At 36.5% G+C, this 16,023-nt stretch overlaps 4 protein-coding genes across 10 annotated transcripts in view; 1 reads left to right on the top strand and 3 right to left on the bottom strand.

The window, feature by feature from the left end:
* Traf4 (TNF receptor associated factor 4) overlaps positions 1-9,504 on the bottom strand; it is a 46,991-nt gene extending 37,487 nt beyond the window's left edge. For 2 of the 5 annotated variants that reach the window (XM_072000382.1, XM_072000385.1), the window contains exons 1-2: positions 3,227-3,362; positions 2,617-2,896 (exon numbers count right to left, since the gene is read on the bottom strand). The gene's annotated coding sequence lies outside the window, so the exon portion shown is untranslated. Of the gene's footprint in view, positions 1-2,616; positions 2,897-3,226; positions 3,365-9,389 lie in introns of those variants that run through there. The other 3 variants (XM_072000384.1, XM_072000386.1, XM_072000383.1) reach the window with 3 other exon arrangements.
* On the bottom strand, positions 6,003-6,975 carry LOC139985731 (uncharacterized). The gene is made up of 2 exons (XM_072000387.1): positions 6,594-6,975; positions 6,003-6,465 (listed from the first exon to the last, which is right to left on the bottom strand). Exons 1-2 carry the CDS (start codon positions 6,973-6,975, stop codon positions 6,128-6,130), a joined length of 720 nt encoding a protein of 239 aa, XP_071856488.1. The 3' UTR covers positions 6,003-6,127.
* On the top strand, positions 8,522-10,854 carry LOC139985728 (RUS family member 1). Its single transcript, XM_072000380.1, has 9 exons — positions 8,522-8,734; positions 8,804-8,961; positions 9,066-9,226; positions 9,304-9,496; positions 9,558-9,673; positions 9,788-9,984; positions 10,056-10,315; positions 10,376-10,562; positions 10,636-10,854. The coding sequence occupies exons 1-9, from the start codon at positions 8,665-8,667 to the stop codon at positions 10,686-10,688; spliced, it is 1,395 nt and encodes a 464-aa protein (XP_071856481.1). The 5' UTR covers positions 8,522-8,664; the 3' UTR covers positions 10,689-10,854.
* LOC139985732 (RWD domain-containing protein 4) lies at positions 9,244-12,147 on the bottom strand. 3 transcript variants are annotated; one of them, XM_072000390.1, is made up of 5 exons: positions 11,785-12,147; positions 11,493-11,602; positions 11,221-11,416; positions 10,955-11,149; positions 9,244-9,507 (listed from the first exon to the last, which is right to left on the bottom strand). In XM_072000390.1, exons 1-4 carry the CDS (start codon positions 11,887-11,889, stop codon positions 10,982-10,984), a joined length of 579 nt encoding a protein of 192 aa, XP_071856491.1. In that variant the 5' UTR covers positions 11,890-12,147; the 3' UTR covers positions 9,244-9,507; positions 10,955-10,981. The 3 variants fall into 3 exon arrangements, with proteins under 3 accessions (XP_071856491.1, XP_071856490.1, XP_071856489.1); XM_072000389.1 differs by lacking the exon at positions 9,244-9,507 and adding an exon at positions 10,754-10,823; XM_072000388.1 differs by lacking the exon at positions 9,244-9,507 and having other exon boundaries at positions 10,899-11,149.
* Positions 12,148-16,023: the final 3,876 nt, after the last annotated feature.

Raw genomic sequence — 16,023 nt, 5'->3', positions numbered from 1 at the left:
ATTACAATAGTTACTATCGCAAAACGTCGTCCTATTCGCGTATGCGCGACCGCCGCAGTTCGGTGTTCCCTTGCCCATACTAATTCATTCCCTTAAGCTGACATCACGAAACACGACTAACATAAATCTAATACGGAAAATTCCAAGCAAATTTAAACCCCTTATGCCTATAAAAAATTCCAATTTCTATGTCCACGTCCATCGATCTTCAAAAATGAATCGCGAAACTAGAAATTAGAACGTCTATAGCAAACGAACGACCGATAACATCGATGGTACCAATACGAAAGCATACAAAAACGAGTCTTGGTAATCGGTCAGCCTCGATCGTTTTGATCGTCACGCGTGTTTATCGGTCAGCGGCTGCATTCCGTGCATATGCAACCGCACACCTAAGATGGATGCGACGAGATGAGAGAAAGTCGGGGATCCTGGCCTCGAGGTTGCCTTCGAGAACGTAACGAAGCGTTTGTAACACGTATGCACACGCGCGATCGTTGCCAACAGATAGGTGTGAACGTGCCGCGAAGAAAATGTCATCGGATGCACTCTTGCTATCCTATCGTCCAATTTTATTTCTATTATTTCTGTTATTTTTATCTCTTTCATTCAATCCGATCGCGTTCGCAGAAACGAAAGACCGGACTGTGAACTTCTTCGTGTAACCTTTGATTTTCTACTGACGAAATCGCAGAAGATTTTCTTGGAAAGTATTACAGGCGCAGACAAGGTGATTTTTCAAGTATTTCGTAATTCGAAATGTATCGCGAATATGCATGTTTGCACGAATGACTTGGTTCAAGTAAACACCGATTATGTACGACATTTAACATAAGCTCGTCTCATCGAGCCAATATTGATACACAAAAACTGTAAACAGAAAGTTCTTGGACTTTACTAGTACTATCATTTACGTTGGTAGCTATTCAACGTCATTCATGAATCAGTACCATTCTTGGATTACGGATGATGTTATTATACAAATAACAATATTACCGTTCTTACTATACTCTTCGTACAAATTTTACTACGGTTAATTTCATGTCCTCTTTCATCGTGTATTTTCTAAATAGAAAACTGTACAACATAATCAAAAGCAGGATCCACGTGGTAAGTTAAAAGAAAATCGAAGGAATAAAAGTTCACGAATTAAAAATTGTACAGAGTAATGAAAAGTAAGGTGAACGCGGAAGATCGAGAAAATTAATAGATTTGTAAACGAAGAATTATAGAGAATAATGAAAAGTCAAATCCTCGTAGAAAGTTGAAGGAGCAAATATCTCTTATGCTTGATGCGATAGAATTAACGTTTGTTAGTGGCGTATTTTCCATTGAAACAAGCCATTTAACAGGCAGTAGGCGAGCAAGGAAGGTAGGTACGAGCTCCTTTGTAAGAGGCTGCCGCGGCAGCACACGCGGCAATAGGTAAACAGTTCGCAGAATGGTTGATGCATGTGGCCCCATTATTCTCACTCGTCAATCGGATTGTTTCAAATTAATAATTCACCGTGCCGGTTTATACATCACCGTGCATCCTTGTTACGTTACAGCCCCGATATATTCTACGATCGGTGTAATTTAACAATCGTTAGCTGGTAATTAACCCGGTCGAATACCGGTATGTACGTAATTCGAAATATTTTAATCGACGATATTAGACTTGGTGATTGGAATGAGGAAAATGGAATAGTTTCCGGTGAGAATTAGCTGGCGGCTATTTGCGATTGGAATAAAAGAACGAAACTCGTTTGTTGCAATAACAAGAGAATAAGACTGGACTTACAAGCGTAGAAATTCAAAAGAAGACATCTTTCTTCAGTTTTATATAAGCGAAGAAACTGTCCAGTTGATGACAAAAGAAAAAGAATTATTATTATTATTATAAGAATACTGGAAGAAGTTTAGAATCTTTTGTGCAGTTATTTCGCGCGATTAAAGTTTCACGAAGAAAATTGTTGTGGGAAAGCTCGGCATGGGAGAATCGAAATTGCTCGATCTTGGAACGCGGCCGGAACACGTGCGTATTTACGCCAGAAGGGACGCCATTACAGTCGCCTATGAGAAGAAACGCGCGAGCACCCATTGTTTCAATAGCATTTTCTACCTGCCCTGACTAGCAATGTCCGAAATTTGTTTTTCAAATCGCGACCCTGGGATTTCCCGTCAGCGATCGTTTCTATCGACCGCGAATACTTCACGGCATTCCTTAACACCTTTAAAATCTTCTTATCATACCTCTAAGTATACTTAATAATAATACTTGTAGCATTCCTAAGCATCTTTAGTAATAATACTTTTCAAAAATATTCATTAAGTTCGTTTTAATAAGCGTGGAAAGCAAAAACGGTAATATCAGAAAAGATCAGAAACATCGGCTTTAATTTGCTATCCTTGGAGAGAAAGTTTTCAGGAATTCAATTCTTTGATTTTATCCTACTAATAATAAGCAAAGTAAAATATAGTTGGGTTTATTAAGAAACGTGTGTTGCAAGGTTTACGCGGAGAGAAAGTTTTCACGAATATAATTTTTTGACTTTAACCTACTGCCGTAGAGCAGTAAGAAGAGTAAAACGCAGTTGGTCTTATTAAGAAACGTGTGTTGCAAGGTTTACTCACCGACTACGAAATCCAGATGACATTCTAGAGCACTAAACCCGACGATAACAAATCAGCTCCACGTGCAAACAGTTTAACAGTCACTTTACAACGAACATCCACCTCTCAAGCTTCGAGAAACGCGTTATTACACTAAACAATCCTTCACTGCTGCAAGAACTCGCGAATACCGAGCCGAGTATAGGCTCGTAAAACGGAAGAGGATCGCTCGGCACGCTCCCTCGGAACCAGCAATTTCTACGCCATCCTCGTTGAAACGTTCCACAGAATATTCTTCCTTCTTCTCAATTAGAACATGCAAAATAGAAACGTCGCCTATTAATTAAACAATATCGACGATTCCAATGGAAACTATCTAAACGAAGGCTGCACTGTCTTTCCTTGCACGAAAAATTTTCATTGTTCGCAATAGACTTTTTAATACCTCGAGATCTAAGCCGACCTTCGATTCCTTGGGACTCGCTCTTAAGAAATCCCAGTATAGAGAACCAGGGACATGAAGGGACAAAGAGGAATTTCAAAGAAGAGACGAAAGAAATGAAAGAAATATGAAACTTAGAGGAATTAGAGAAATTACTTAAACGAATATATATAACTTCTAAATTCGAACCTCTCGATCCAAATGGTAGTTGCGGAGAAGCGAAACCAGTTGTGGTCGCGGAGGACACTAATGGTCGATAGGTAGGTTCGCCGGTTCGAGGAGCGACTGTTATCAGCGGGAGAGGAAAAGCTCGATAGTCCAGCCGTGGTGAACGACAGCGTAACATCGACTGCGTGTAGCGCACTCGACGTGTTTCCAGGTGTGCGCCAGTAGGCACAAGCCAGAGAGCACAGCGTGGCTGATGAAACGAGCGGGGAAACTAAAGTCCCATAGGATACGCGGTCGCTTCTATACACTGTGTACATCTAGATAGTTATGAAGGCAGGTGCCGGCAGTCAGGTGAACGTGGCGGAACACAGGAAGTGCCAGAGACAGAGAGGCATTACAAAACTATGGAATGGTGGGGAGGGGCAAAAGACGATAGAGGAAAGAAAGGAAAAGAGAAGAATAACGTGTGACTCGGCGAGTCGCGTGCCCCGTGCCGTCGCGATATTAATTTTCCTTCGTAAACTCGCTGTCTCGTAGCTTTCGTATCGAAGGGTTCTAGCAGCTTCGCCAGGTGTTTAAAAACATTCCACGAATTTCTTAACGCATTTACATCCTACACGCGTACGTAGACAAATCACCGACGTTCAATTTGCTCGCGGCAGACTCGCTGTACAAACATGCTGACCTTTTACTCGAGGAAGGCCCAGCTACGAACAACATAAAGCTTCGAAACACGTGTTCATCCGTTCGCCTGGTCAAAATTTGAAAAGGAAAATCCTTAATCCTCTGGTCCTTTCATTCGCACCATAAACGGACATAGAAGCAATGACGGTCATTCTAGGAATCGTCGAGCTCGCTCTGTGCTTGTTAACGACGAAACGAGCGATCAACATGACACGACGTTCGATGCGACTCGACAAATCCTTTCTCTCTTCGATTCGTTAGAACCATCGGTGATCGATGAAAACGGATATGGAGTCTTGTAAACGTTCCTACAAGCTGAACCCCGACGGCTGAAAAAGTAGAACGCGAAATTCCAATATGTCGTTGCGTTATCAATCCACCACCCTATCTGTTTGCCGCGACGAAACGTACACAACGACGAATAGGGCCGCGTTGTTATGCTACTTGCGACTCCATGGTGTACAGTGTACAGTGTACAGGAATAGCTTGCGAGACATAGCCCCACCTTCGCGTTCCACGTGCGTGTATGCGGCACACCATATTTCCCGCATGCAACAGTGTACGCAAGTGCAACACCATCCGACGAAGTCGTTGACTGGAAAACGAGCAGGGAGCCTAGGAAGGGGCACGGGGAACGGCGGCGGCACGCTCTTCGTACGCTCGTTTATTCGCACTTTTACCCGGTTCGCTTAAGTGCGCCCGGTTTGTTTATCAGACGCTTCTTGTTTTCAGAACCAAGCCTCTGTTATCCTCCTGATACCGTGATACACTTTGCAAAGCTTCAAACTGCCAGACGTTTTATCCTGTTATGATTCTCTTCGCTCTTCCATGTTCACATCTTGCTGTTGTTTTCGAAATATTCTAATTACACTGAACGTAGGTACAAAGGCGAAATCTTTTATCCAAATCGTGATTCAGAAATTAATAGCAAAGCAATGTTTCTTTCGTAAAGAAAAAGATTGCTCGTTTTTCGGTGTACGGAAATATCTGTGATGCTTGCTCCTATGTCTGAAAACACATCTTTTTTTTTCTCCTAGGAAAAACCGTTAGACCCATTACCAGTGCTGATTGTTCATCGCCCCGAGCAAGGATTCGGTATGTGCAAGTCAGAGTTCCACTTTTTACGCCATAGAAAATCACGTTACGGGCACAACTTTTCTGCAAAGTCTGTAATAGCCCATCGATGCAATTGGAATCCGTACAAACCGCGGTGTAATATCTGAATTTATTTGATCGCTATTGAAATCGATTAGTCATAGTGCGTAAACAGCATTGAATTTGCAATTTTTATAAAACTTTTGTTTAATTAGATATGCGATCACAACACGTTCACGTCATACTTTAATCGTTTAGAAACGAAAACGAAGAGATTAGTTATGGTACACAAGCAGGATTCTTTTCTAAATTTCATGCGCAATCGTAAGTCGTTCGTGTTATATTTCAATCGTTTAGGAAACGGCAAAGGAAAGACGAAAATTAAATTAAGGAAACATGAAACGTAAACGGATATACCAAGTTATGACTATTGAATGTAAACCTGTAATATTAAAGTTTAGATGTTTTCTTCTAATTTACAAACGAACTCGATTCATAGGCTATTAAATTATGCACGATCGAAGGATTTACTCGTGATCGTAATGTTATGTTTGAACCTCCGTGACTTCCTGTGCAACCCGCCTTTCCGGTACCCCCATCTGCCAGCCCACGCACTCTAAGGTTTCGTTCAAACATTTCCGTTCTTTTCCATTGGCCACTTCGAGTATGGCAATGTTCATTCTCCAGTCGGATTCAGATGGCAGTATAGTACAGTAATGCGAAATATTCGCAACACTGGTGGTAAGTTTTAAACAGATTTTATTATTTCACTGGGGTTGTTTATGAAAATTCATATTGTTGTTAATATAATTCGAAAAATAGAATCTCGATAGAAGTACGCGTTACGTGGCTTTTAACACCTTCAAACTTTTCCATAAAGGCGTAAACATTTGCAGTTCAATTTTTGTATATGCAAATATTATAATTTAATATATTAATATATTTAATATACATAATATTAATTTTTCTCTTGGATCCAACGTCTTATATTTTATATCCGTTGTAATCTTTTTTATTACAAGTGTTGATTACGAGGGAAGTTATAGATATTGTTTGTAAAAAATGATCACATCAATGTCCTAGATATGATCAGAGAAATGCTCCTTGTTCAAATTGAATGTTGGTATGTATTCTTATGGTGATTTATGAAGACCGTTTATTGCTACCTCCTACCGAGATTCTTCTTGCGGATGCAACGACCTTCAATGTTTCAGTTTCCTGGTCTGGAATGATCGACATTTTCTGCACCTTATGTGGTTCATCTTTACCTAAAGCATGGTCGTGCATTAACACTATACTCTCATTTACAGAGTTAGAATCCCGTGTATAACCAAAACTCGCTAATAACTGTTCTGGTAGATCTCTCAGCCTGGATCTTCTTCGCTCAAAAATCTGGCTTACTCTTGGAATAGGAGTCGAAGACGTTCTTTCTGAAATCATCCTCGTTAAATTGGCTTCTGATGTTTGAGAGCCTCTACTTACTAGAAATTGTAATAACGATAACCGAATAAAGTATATTTATCTATTTCGAATATTAAACAATTAATTATTATTATATTTTTAATATATTCAATATTAAATGTATTAATAATTATTGCTTTTTTTTTACCGAAGATAACGTCTGATGCATTCATGGTCGACAAATAGTCTTTGAAACTTTCCCATTTGTTGTTAGAATAATGTTTAAACTTTTTGAAATATTTCCTGGCCTTTGTATTGGGTTCGCATAATTTTTTTACTTTGGTTGTCAAGTCCTTGGACATTTCTCTTGCAATTTCTAATCTCTGACAGAAATCGATAGGATTTTGTTCCAGAAAATATCTTGTATTATCGTTCGTTTTTTCCATAATGAACTGATTAATCTTTGTGCCTTCCGATTCATGGGTTTTTACGCGAGGTACCAAACGACGCAACTTTCCGTGCAATTTCTCAATTTCTTCCAGCTTTTCTAAAATTTCCTTCACATACTTTTCGGACATATTACGCCTCATAAAACATGCAGCATGTTTGCAATTTCCAAAAAGATATGTATTTATTGCATTTTTTAATTAAATACAGGAACAAATGAGCTACGTGCGAATCTCAGTTTACTTCATGATAATGTTATAAGGGACCTGTAACCTATTTTCATATAAAAATATAACAAACATCCAATGTAACACAGAAGAAAAATTACTTTTTCATGTTAAAAAATAGACTTTATAATTTTGGACGTTTTATTTCGAACGTATAATATGTCGTCATATAAAAATAGCAATAAACATGTCAGCGAACGCAGAACAAGCAACGCCAAATCGTTGTTATTGCAAGGCTCAAGATGGACAAAATAGTCTAAATAAGATTGCAGAAATTGTAACTGTTGTAAATCTTAAAGTACAAAAATTGCGAGACGAGGTCAGTGCTCTTAAAAGTGTCAGTCTTGATAAAGAAGAAAAGTTGTTTCAGAAAACCGGAACTGCTTGCAGACATTCTTCTTGTTGCAGAAGTGAATTTAACATTTCCTCAAATAATGTAGGATATGATAAAGTTATTGATTCAGAAAATTCAAAGGTTCTTGCAAGTCTGATTAAAAATAATTCGATAAATGATTATATGACAGAATATACGAAAATTGATGATAGAACGTCTAACCGTGTAAAAGACTTAAATAATGTTTGTACGAACGAAAAATTGCAAGTAACAGATTGTAAGCCTGTTGTACGGAAGAGAAGAAAGAAGAAAATTTCTCACGGAGTTCAGTGTGACTTAAGAATGGAATGTAAAAGGAAACGAAACTTTTTAAATTGTTTCATAACAGAATCGCATACTGAGGTACATAATCTGAGACTGAATAAGAAAATGAAATTTTCATCCAAGAGTAATATTCGCACAATTTTTGATGCTGATGTAGAAAGGGTGAAATTGAAAAATATGAAAAAACAGAAAAATGATCAAATTCTCCAATTAGACACTTACGCACATGGCGAAGACAATGCAGTTCGTGGAAAGGGCAGTCAGATGAGTAAATTAATTAAAAATGAACCTAAAAAGGAAACATCGCAAGAAATCAAAATGATAGAAAACGAATTGACCGAATATAAAGCGGATCTACCAGAAGGTGCGAAAGGTGAACGTGAATCATTAAAACACTCGATGACAAGTCGAATGAGTGGTGGTGCAGAAATTCGTGGGAACTACCTAATTTCCGACTTTTATAACAAAATGCAAAAGATTAATTTATACAAGAACGTAAAATTTGATGCAATGAATGTAAAAAGAAGATTGGATGCCTGTATAAACGAATTGAATGGAATAATTGAAGACGTTTCTTTAATTTTACCAGATATGAATGTCTCGAAAAAATTGCAAAAGTGAAATATAAAAAATATTCGAACAATGAAACAGAAGATTTTTCATTTTAATATCATTTTCAGATTAAGGCGTAATATTGATTGGTAAAAAAAAAGAAAACTGTATTTTTGTTATCTTTTTTGTATATTTTTACACATTACGGAAGCTTTTTTTCAAAAAAATTCGATTATGAAATTTTTGAGTAGAATATTAGGGAATTTTGTTGCATTCATAGTGCAGGTGTAATTGCCCGTAGAGGATGTAACAGCTACTATGATCGTTAATAAAAGTGCATATGTTTTCACACGGTGCATTCAAATCAAACCAACGTAATCTCGGTGTACTTCAAGATGCATGAACGATTACTATTCACCGAGGCCTACGGGGGTGAGAAGGATAGGTTTTTCGTCAAATCAAAAGGTAACTGTATTCTGACATGATAAACATCACTGTTAGTTTACCTAACCTATCGTTCGTTTTGGTCTGCAGACGAGCAATCGATAACCGAACTGTTATCAGACACAACTAGAACGAAGTCTTTTTATTCTGGTTTCATATCGATTGTAAAAGAGGTATTTTTACCTCAAGGATATCCCGACAGCGTTCACCCTGATTACACTTCTTATCAAATATGGGATACAGTTCAGGTTAGTTTGCATAGAAAGCTGCAAACGTTATTTGTATTTTATGAGTGAAACTATTGTTCACGAACGAAATTACACCATTATCACAACTCTTCTATTTGTTATAGGCATTTGCAAGTACTATAATGGGTACACTTACGACACATTCTATCATGCAAGGGGTAGGTGTAGGTGAAGCAACAGCAACTCCGCTAGCAGCAGCTATAACATGGATATTAAAAGATGGGACAGGAATGATTGGTCGTATTGTGTTTGCATGGTGGAATGGGTAAATAAAATCATATATAGGAATACGATACTTCTAATTAATCTCTACAAAAGCAGCAATTATCTTTCATTCATTAGGACAGATTTAGATGGACAATGTAAAAAATGGAGGCTTTTTGCTGATATTCTTAATGATTTAGCAATGGGATTAGAATTATTCTTACCCTATTTTTCTTCCTATTCACTTGGAATATTATGCATTTCAACAGCGATGAAATCGATTGTTGGTGTTGCTGGTGGAGCAACAAGGGCAGCGCTTACACAGCATCAGGTACAAAAGGTCTAAAACAGATTTAATTTTATTAGTTATAACATATTAATTTACATTACAGGCATTACAAAATAATTTAGCAGATGTATCGGCTAAAGACGGAAGTCAAGAAACATGTGTAAATTTAATAGCATCCTTTGTTGGTATTCTAATACTTTCAATTTTTCACAATGGACGGTAAATATTTAATTACATATATCTATTGCTTTCGTAATAAGTGAACTTAATTCTGTTAAAAAACGTGCTAACGATATTATTGATTTACCAATGGTATGCATAATCTATATGTAGATACATAATGGAACTGTATCTTTTCCTCGTGATGATACATCTGTATGCAAATTACATGGCTGTAAAAGCATTATGCTTAAATTCTTTAAACGAAGATCGCTTAGCTTTAATAGTAAAAAGTTATATTTCGAATGAAGTCATTCCAAAACCCGAAGAAGTTAACAAAAAGGAATCAGTGTTATTATTCACAAAACCGAGTAAGGATGTGTATTTTACTTTTAAACATTAAGTTACTACATGTTGTTGCTCTTTAATTATATCTTTGCAGCAATGAGCATATGCGGATTTAATATCAAAATAGGTGTTTCTCTCGCGGCTCTTATAAAAGAGGATATAATTTTAACAAGTGATACCGAGCTTGCATTGAAGCTTTTCTTAGATAGAAAATACTTGATTTCTATTGATGTACAAAACAAAACTATTTTTATATGTCTCAAAAAAGACGCGCAGCCTTATGATGTCTTGGAAGCATATTTCCATGCTTGCCTTTGCGGCTTGTTTATTTGTATGTCTTTAAAAGTGCCACTTGTAAGTAAATCATATAAATGAATTTTAATGCTTATATTTTGAAGTATTACGTTTTTCCAGGATGTTTTCGTAAAACCCGAAGTGAGCGATCTATCGTATCCCTTAATGCGACTTTATGTACTTAATAAAAGGTACTCTAATACGAATAATCGCATACAATCATCGAAAGCCATAGAGAGCATTTACGCTACGAATTTATTGATCTCGGGCGAATACAAAGCCTTTATTAGTGACCTTGAAAGTAAAGGTAAATAATTCTATTATTATGTGATAGAAGTTTGGTATTCTTTTTATTCATATAAATATTGTTTTTTTTAAAGGATGGATGACAGAAACAAACCTATTACCAGTAGCAGGTTGGAGATTTTTATAAAAAATCGTAAAATGGTAAAAAAGAAGTGCAAGGACATCGGAAATTAAAATATCGTTCCTTCCATATTATTTACCTCGATAAAATTTTATAATTGTTAATTATTTAAGTAATTTTATTTGCATATCTTGTAACTATCTGTTGGCAATGAGAAAATTATTTATAAATATTTTCTTACAAATTTTTATCACAGGTGATATATTATAGTAAAACTGATATGGAAACCAGTTTATTTCCAATAATTTATAAAAATATAACAAGCCTTTAACCTGTACAAATATTTCAATGAAGTTGAACTAAGACTCTTGTTCCTGTTTAGGGCCAGTCTGTGATAAATGTTTTACTATATCCACCCAGTCCCATCCTCGTGGCCTTTCTCCTTTTCCATCTGCTTTATTCCATTGTCTACGCTTCTGAGCTTTAGTTAAATGTTCCTTCTTTGGCTTTTTTGTTGTTTCCTCCAACTTTGCATAAGAAATTGGTTCTCTTTCATATATATCAAATAAATTTATAGTTTAATATAATTAATTCTTACCTGTTGATTTTCATCTGTTATCTTAAGCTGGTTGGTTTGTAAGTTTAAGTCAACTACAGAGTCTGGTTGTGCTGAGATCAACTCAGTATAATGTTCTTGTACATATTGAAATAACGTATAAGTCATAGCACTTCCTAGCCACTGATCCGCCTCTGCTTCCAAATGCTGCAGCACCTTGTCTTTTACTTCTTGCACACTGTATTCCAATCATTCACCTTTAATAAAAGCAACAGACTGCAAGAATAGTCAGTGAACAACATGGTTCCACTTACATGTGCTTGTTATAAAATGTGTTCATGTTAATGGTAGGCCTCTCTGATGGATATGTCATGCCCCATGAAATTTCCAATAGAAATGATTTCATATCATTGTCCTCTCCATACTATATATAAAGTCAATGTTATACAATATGTAAGGATTATAACTTAGAAGTCATAAAATTTGAATAAACACGATCTACTCGTTATCGATACTGATTTATTTTAAAATTAGAAATTAGAATTATATATTATAATTTAAGAGTACAATCGTGATTATATTTCACAATTTTTGGAAAGAGCAAACCTTGTATTGAAACGTAGTAGGTGTCAACTGTTTAAAAGCCGAATCTCCTTCATATATCGAAAGAAGTACTTCTCTTTCCTCTTCCTGAAGTTCGGCATCGCCCATCTCCTTTCTCCAGTGTTTGATTTTAATACTCTAATTTTTTTGTTACGCGCACAGCTCATACGTTACTTTGAGGTTAGGAAAACCTATAGTAGACAGAGTCGCTATCACTAAATCGATTGTGCTGCCTTGATCATGTTATGCGCGCCACACCGCGTCACGCTGGTAAGTACTTATTCTCTTTTACCGCAGTATTTATTCTATTATTACCTTATGAGACTTTGCGTCCCATGTCCCGAAATATATAAAAAATTAGAGGTATCGATGCGCCCTCTGCAATCTAAAATGGCGTAAATTGAAATGGAATTGAGGCACTAAAGTTCGTTAAACTGTATTTGAAAAGTTTATCAATTGTTATATTTGTAAAAGTTGGCAAACATATATTCGATTGTGTTGTTAGAACTTCTGACGGTCTATTGATAGCCGTAATGTATTCCGTAAATGGTAAGATATTTGCAGCGAAAATATTTCTTAGAATTTTTTCAAGAAATCGCTTAGGTGTTCCTATGTACGAAACATTGAATGCTTTTTGTGTTTATTTATTTCTAAGGTGCCGACAAGAAAAATTTCGATTCACCACGTGGAGTTGGGAGAACCCGAATATTCCCGAACAAATTAGAAAGTATAGATGGATCTGCGGTGAGGGGTGTTATTCGTTATCGAAGATTGTGGTATCAAGACATCCCCAAACCAAGGTAGTTTTATTATAGATTATTCACACGATCTTCACTCCTGCCTATAATCTTGGCAAAACCTAAAATGGCGTTACAAAAGGCTAAAGATGTAAGTCTATTCTTCATATTTTGTTCCAATAATAATTAATTTGAAAAATTAAAAATATTTACTTTTTTACTAAAATAATATCTAGAATAACGAACTTTCAATTTTATAAAATTCTTATTATTATTAAAATTTCAATCTCATTCATTATCTGAAACTTCCTATATGAAAAGTACTATCTTTTTAAGAATAAATGATAATATTTCACATCCTATTACAGATTTCCTAGTTTCCTTTAACGATGGTCCTCTTTGATGATGGCCTTGATGTTGACTTTTTCTGGGTTATTACAGCATCGATGACAACATTCAGATCTGCATCTAATGGTGAGTCGCATGCATCTTTGTTTTCCTGTTCAAACTCGAACGCGTATCCGATACGGTGGTTATAGTCGAACTGCATGCAGTAAGGTCGACGGTTGGTACTGCAGGAAATCGTACTGTTATAGCACAGACAAGTCTCGAAACTTGAAATTGTGAATCAAAACTTATTACATAATATTATATTGTTACTAACAGTTACTATTAATAGTATAATGATATAATATTAATAAATTGTTAAACTTCTTACATTTTTCATAATACATGGTTTGAATCATAGATGAAGTATAAAACTGTTGTACCTGGTCAGTGGTTTGAATTAAACCATTTACAATCTTCTCCTACACTGAATCGGTAATATTGGGAATGATGTATTGGGAAACTGAACTGTTAAGGAGGATTTAAAATGATAAAGGGATTGGATGATGTATCTATTACGTAGCTCGTTCCTTAGATCAACGCTTAAAGATAAAATAAAGCGCGTACATTTTGCTACCTTTTAAGAACAAACTTTTTTGTACATTTCAATTTAATTACAAGTCTCGTTAAGATGTTTCACCGTTAAATTTAAAGATAGTAAGGATAAGAATCTTGGCAAAAAGGTTAAACGATTTTATCTCCCCACATACCAGGTGACGCCACATTTTCATTTTAACTTTACATTAAATCTAATCTATGGTACACATACATGAAACAAAAAAGAATCGTTAAGTTATTGAAATTTAGGGATTCCCCGCACTAAGTTTCTCAAAATTTTAATGTAACTAAAACTCTATCGATAGCAAGCATTAGACTCGATCCAATTCAGAAAAAAACAAAATGCAATTCAGCGACAGGCAGAGGAGGAGAGAAAGATACAGCAAATGAGATGTATTATTCAAGTAATTTCGAAGCTGTCATGTACACAAATACAGAGATTTCTCGCGGTATCAGCCGGATTGTGCAGCAGTTTGTTCAGTCGTATGCCACCGCAGCGCAGTAGGTAGCAGGATGTTATAGCACGTTCGAAAGAGAAATGAAGCGAAAAGGGGGTGGCGAAAAAGCGACGGAGAAAACTCGGCAGGAGGAAAAAAAAAAAAACGTAGTACATATCAAGTGAGTAGCGAGCTATGGATTAATGCGAGTTTCCACTTGGGGAAGCCCAACCTCGCGTTTACACAAACATCAGTTCCTGACCCCATTCCATGTTTCGTTTAAATTTCTCTCATCGCGGAACGTTGTATCGAGGATCGAAGAATATGCCAGCTGTAACAACGCATCATCGGCTTCCTGTCAGACGAATTTTTCATCCTCGTTTTACGCGATGCGATACCGATGTTCGTCCCGTCTCGTTTCTTCCGAAACTTAAATGATATACCAGGAAGAACCGATATTGACGTATAAACACGAGTTTATTAATGCGTTTGTAGTAAGTTTTTTAAATATTGGCAGTATTCTTTATATATTACACATTTTGATTAATTTTGCCTCATATATCGACACTCTGGAAGTTTAAAGTGTACTTTTTATATCGGAAAAGGTATTGTGAGGTAAATCTTGTTCATATTGTTGGAAACATCATGGTAAATTAGATTTAAAAGAATGCTGGCTTCAGTCATACTGCCAGACTAAACATAGTAAACGTATTGAACTATAAAACTATATGTCAATATATCACAAATTACTATTACTATACTACTCAAACAAATATCTCAATTAAAATTCTAACAATTAATAATAATACTTCAATCTGTTTATGAGACCAAACGAGTGAAGGTGTTCCGAATTATTTCCTGTTAAATTATGCTACATAGAACCAGGATCATAAAGAAAATTGCAAAATCTCGAGTAATCTCATCTGGATTACCGAGAACTCAGTGGGCGATAACAAGAGATGTACTTTCAGCTGTTCTTTGCGTAGATCGATGGTCGATCGGGCGAGACAAACGATCAGAAATCGGTGATCGTTTCGCAAACGCGCGTTTGGGACACGTGGCGAACGTAAGTCACGCACACCCTCTCGCCATCCACCGCAAAGGAGGCTTCGTCGAATTCGTCGATGATTCCCTGAAATCCTCGGGATTATATTGCTCGTACGCACCTGTATTTCGCAGTAGACGCGTGTATGAGACGATGCTCTTCTACGAATTCGGCCTGCACGACATCCCTGCCTCAAATGTTCCGCCTGTCCATTATTCATCGTGGCCATTGCAACCGTGCACGCACGTTTCGTGCGCGAATTTTTCGTTCAACCCGGGTACCTGGGGCTTGTAGCCAATCCGACTCATCCCTTTGTCGGCTCGAGGAAAAGAGAAAATGCCTTGGTGAAAATGAAATGTCGCTTCTCACAATAATGTTATAAAATACATTATATAAATGTGGTTGCTCCAGGTTTCGATGTGTCGTTTGTTTTTCCTTCTTTTCGGATGAAGTTTAGATGCGCTGGGAAATATCGTCGATTCTTTAGGTGGAACGTCCTTTTTAAAGATACGACGTGCTATGTTGATTTACACGTTCGTGTACAAAGGGAAACGTGTCTGTTTATACTTACGATACTTAGCTTTATACTACACTTTATATATATTCTATTAATAATTCCTAATGCTACAAACAAGCGATCAAAATGACAATCGTTTCAAGAAAATTGTTAATCAATATTTCGTACGCGTGTTTTATATCCAATTACGATTCTTCCTTTCATATTCTCCGATATTCTCAGTTTGTCACGACGACGTATATCCTTCAGTTTAACGATGCAACAGTAAAATACAAGTTTCCATCTGTACAAGTATCATTTTATAAAGAGCGATTGAAGACCAAAGTGCAGCGTCGTAAATCTATACGATCTTCAATAAAAATGACAAATGACGAATACGAAGAGCGTAACGTTAATGTAAGAAACGTGAATAATTTGGATTATGAAGATCATTACGATACGTCAGAAAAGTCTCCAACTTCAAACGTAAGTTCTCATTCTGTTGAACATTAGCATCGTCTTATCCTACTATTAAGAGGATCTCCTTATACTTCCTTTATTGACTTCACGATATCGCAAATG

The sequence above is a fragment of the Bombus fervidus genome, chromosome 3, assembly GCF_041682495.2.
Source record: "Bombus fervidus isolate BK054 chromosome 3, iyBomFerv1, whole genome shotgun sequence".
Taxonomy (NCBI): Eukaryota; Metazoa; Arthropoda; class Insecta; order Hymenoptera; family Apidae; genus Bombus; species Bombus fervidus.
This window is presented reverse-complemented; position numbering and strand designations above follow the sequence as displayed.

Coding starts and splice junctions, on each gene's coding strand:
- LOC139985731 (XM_072000387.1), bottom strand. CDS start 6,975: ATGAGGCGTAATATGTCCGAAAAGTATGTGAAGGAAATTTTAGAAAAG. Junction 6,466..6,593: donor TGCATCAGACGTTATCTTCG/GTAAAAAAAAAG, acceptor TACAATTTCTAG/TAAGTAGAGGCTCTCAAACA.
- LOC139985728 (XM_072000380.1), top strand. CDS start 8,665: ATGCATGAACGATTACTATTCACCGAGGCCTACGGGGGTGAGAAGGAT. Junction 9,497..9,557: donor CAGCGCTTACACAGCATCAG/GTACAAAAGGTC, acceptor TTTACATTACAG/GCATTACAAAATAATTTAGC. Junction 9,674..9,787: donor TCAATTTTTCACAATGGACG/GTAAATATTTAA, acceptor ATCTATATGTAG/ATACATAATGGAACTGTATC.
- LOC139985732 (XM_072000390.1), bottom strand. CDS start 11,889: ATGGGCGATGCCGAACTTCAGGAAGAGGAAAGAGAAGTACTTCTTTCG. Junction 11,417..11,492: donor ACATTTTATAACAAGCACAT/GTAAGTGGAACC, acceptor ATTGGAATACAG/TGTGCAAGAAGTAAAAGACA. Junction 11,150..11,220: donor TAACAGATGAAAATCAACAG/GTAAGAATTAAT, acceptor TCTTATGCAAAG/TTGGAGGAAACAACAAAAAA.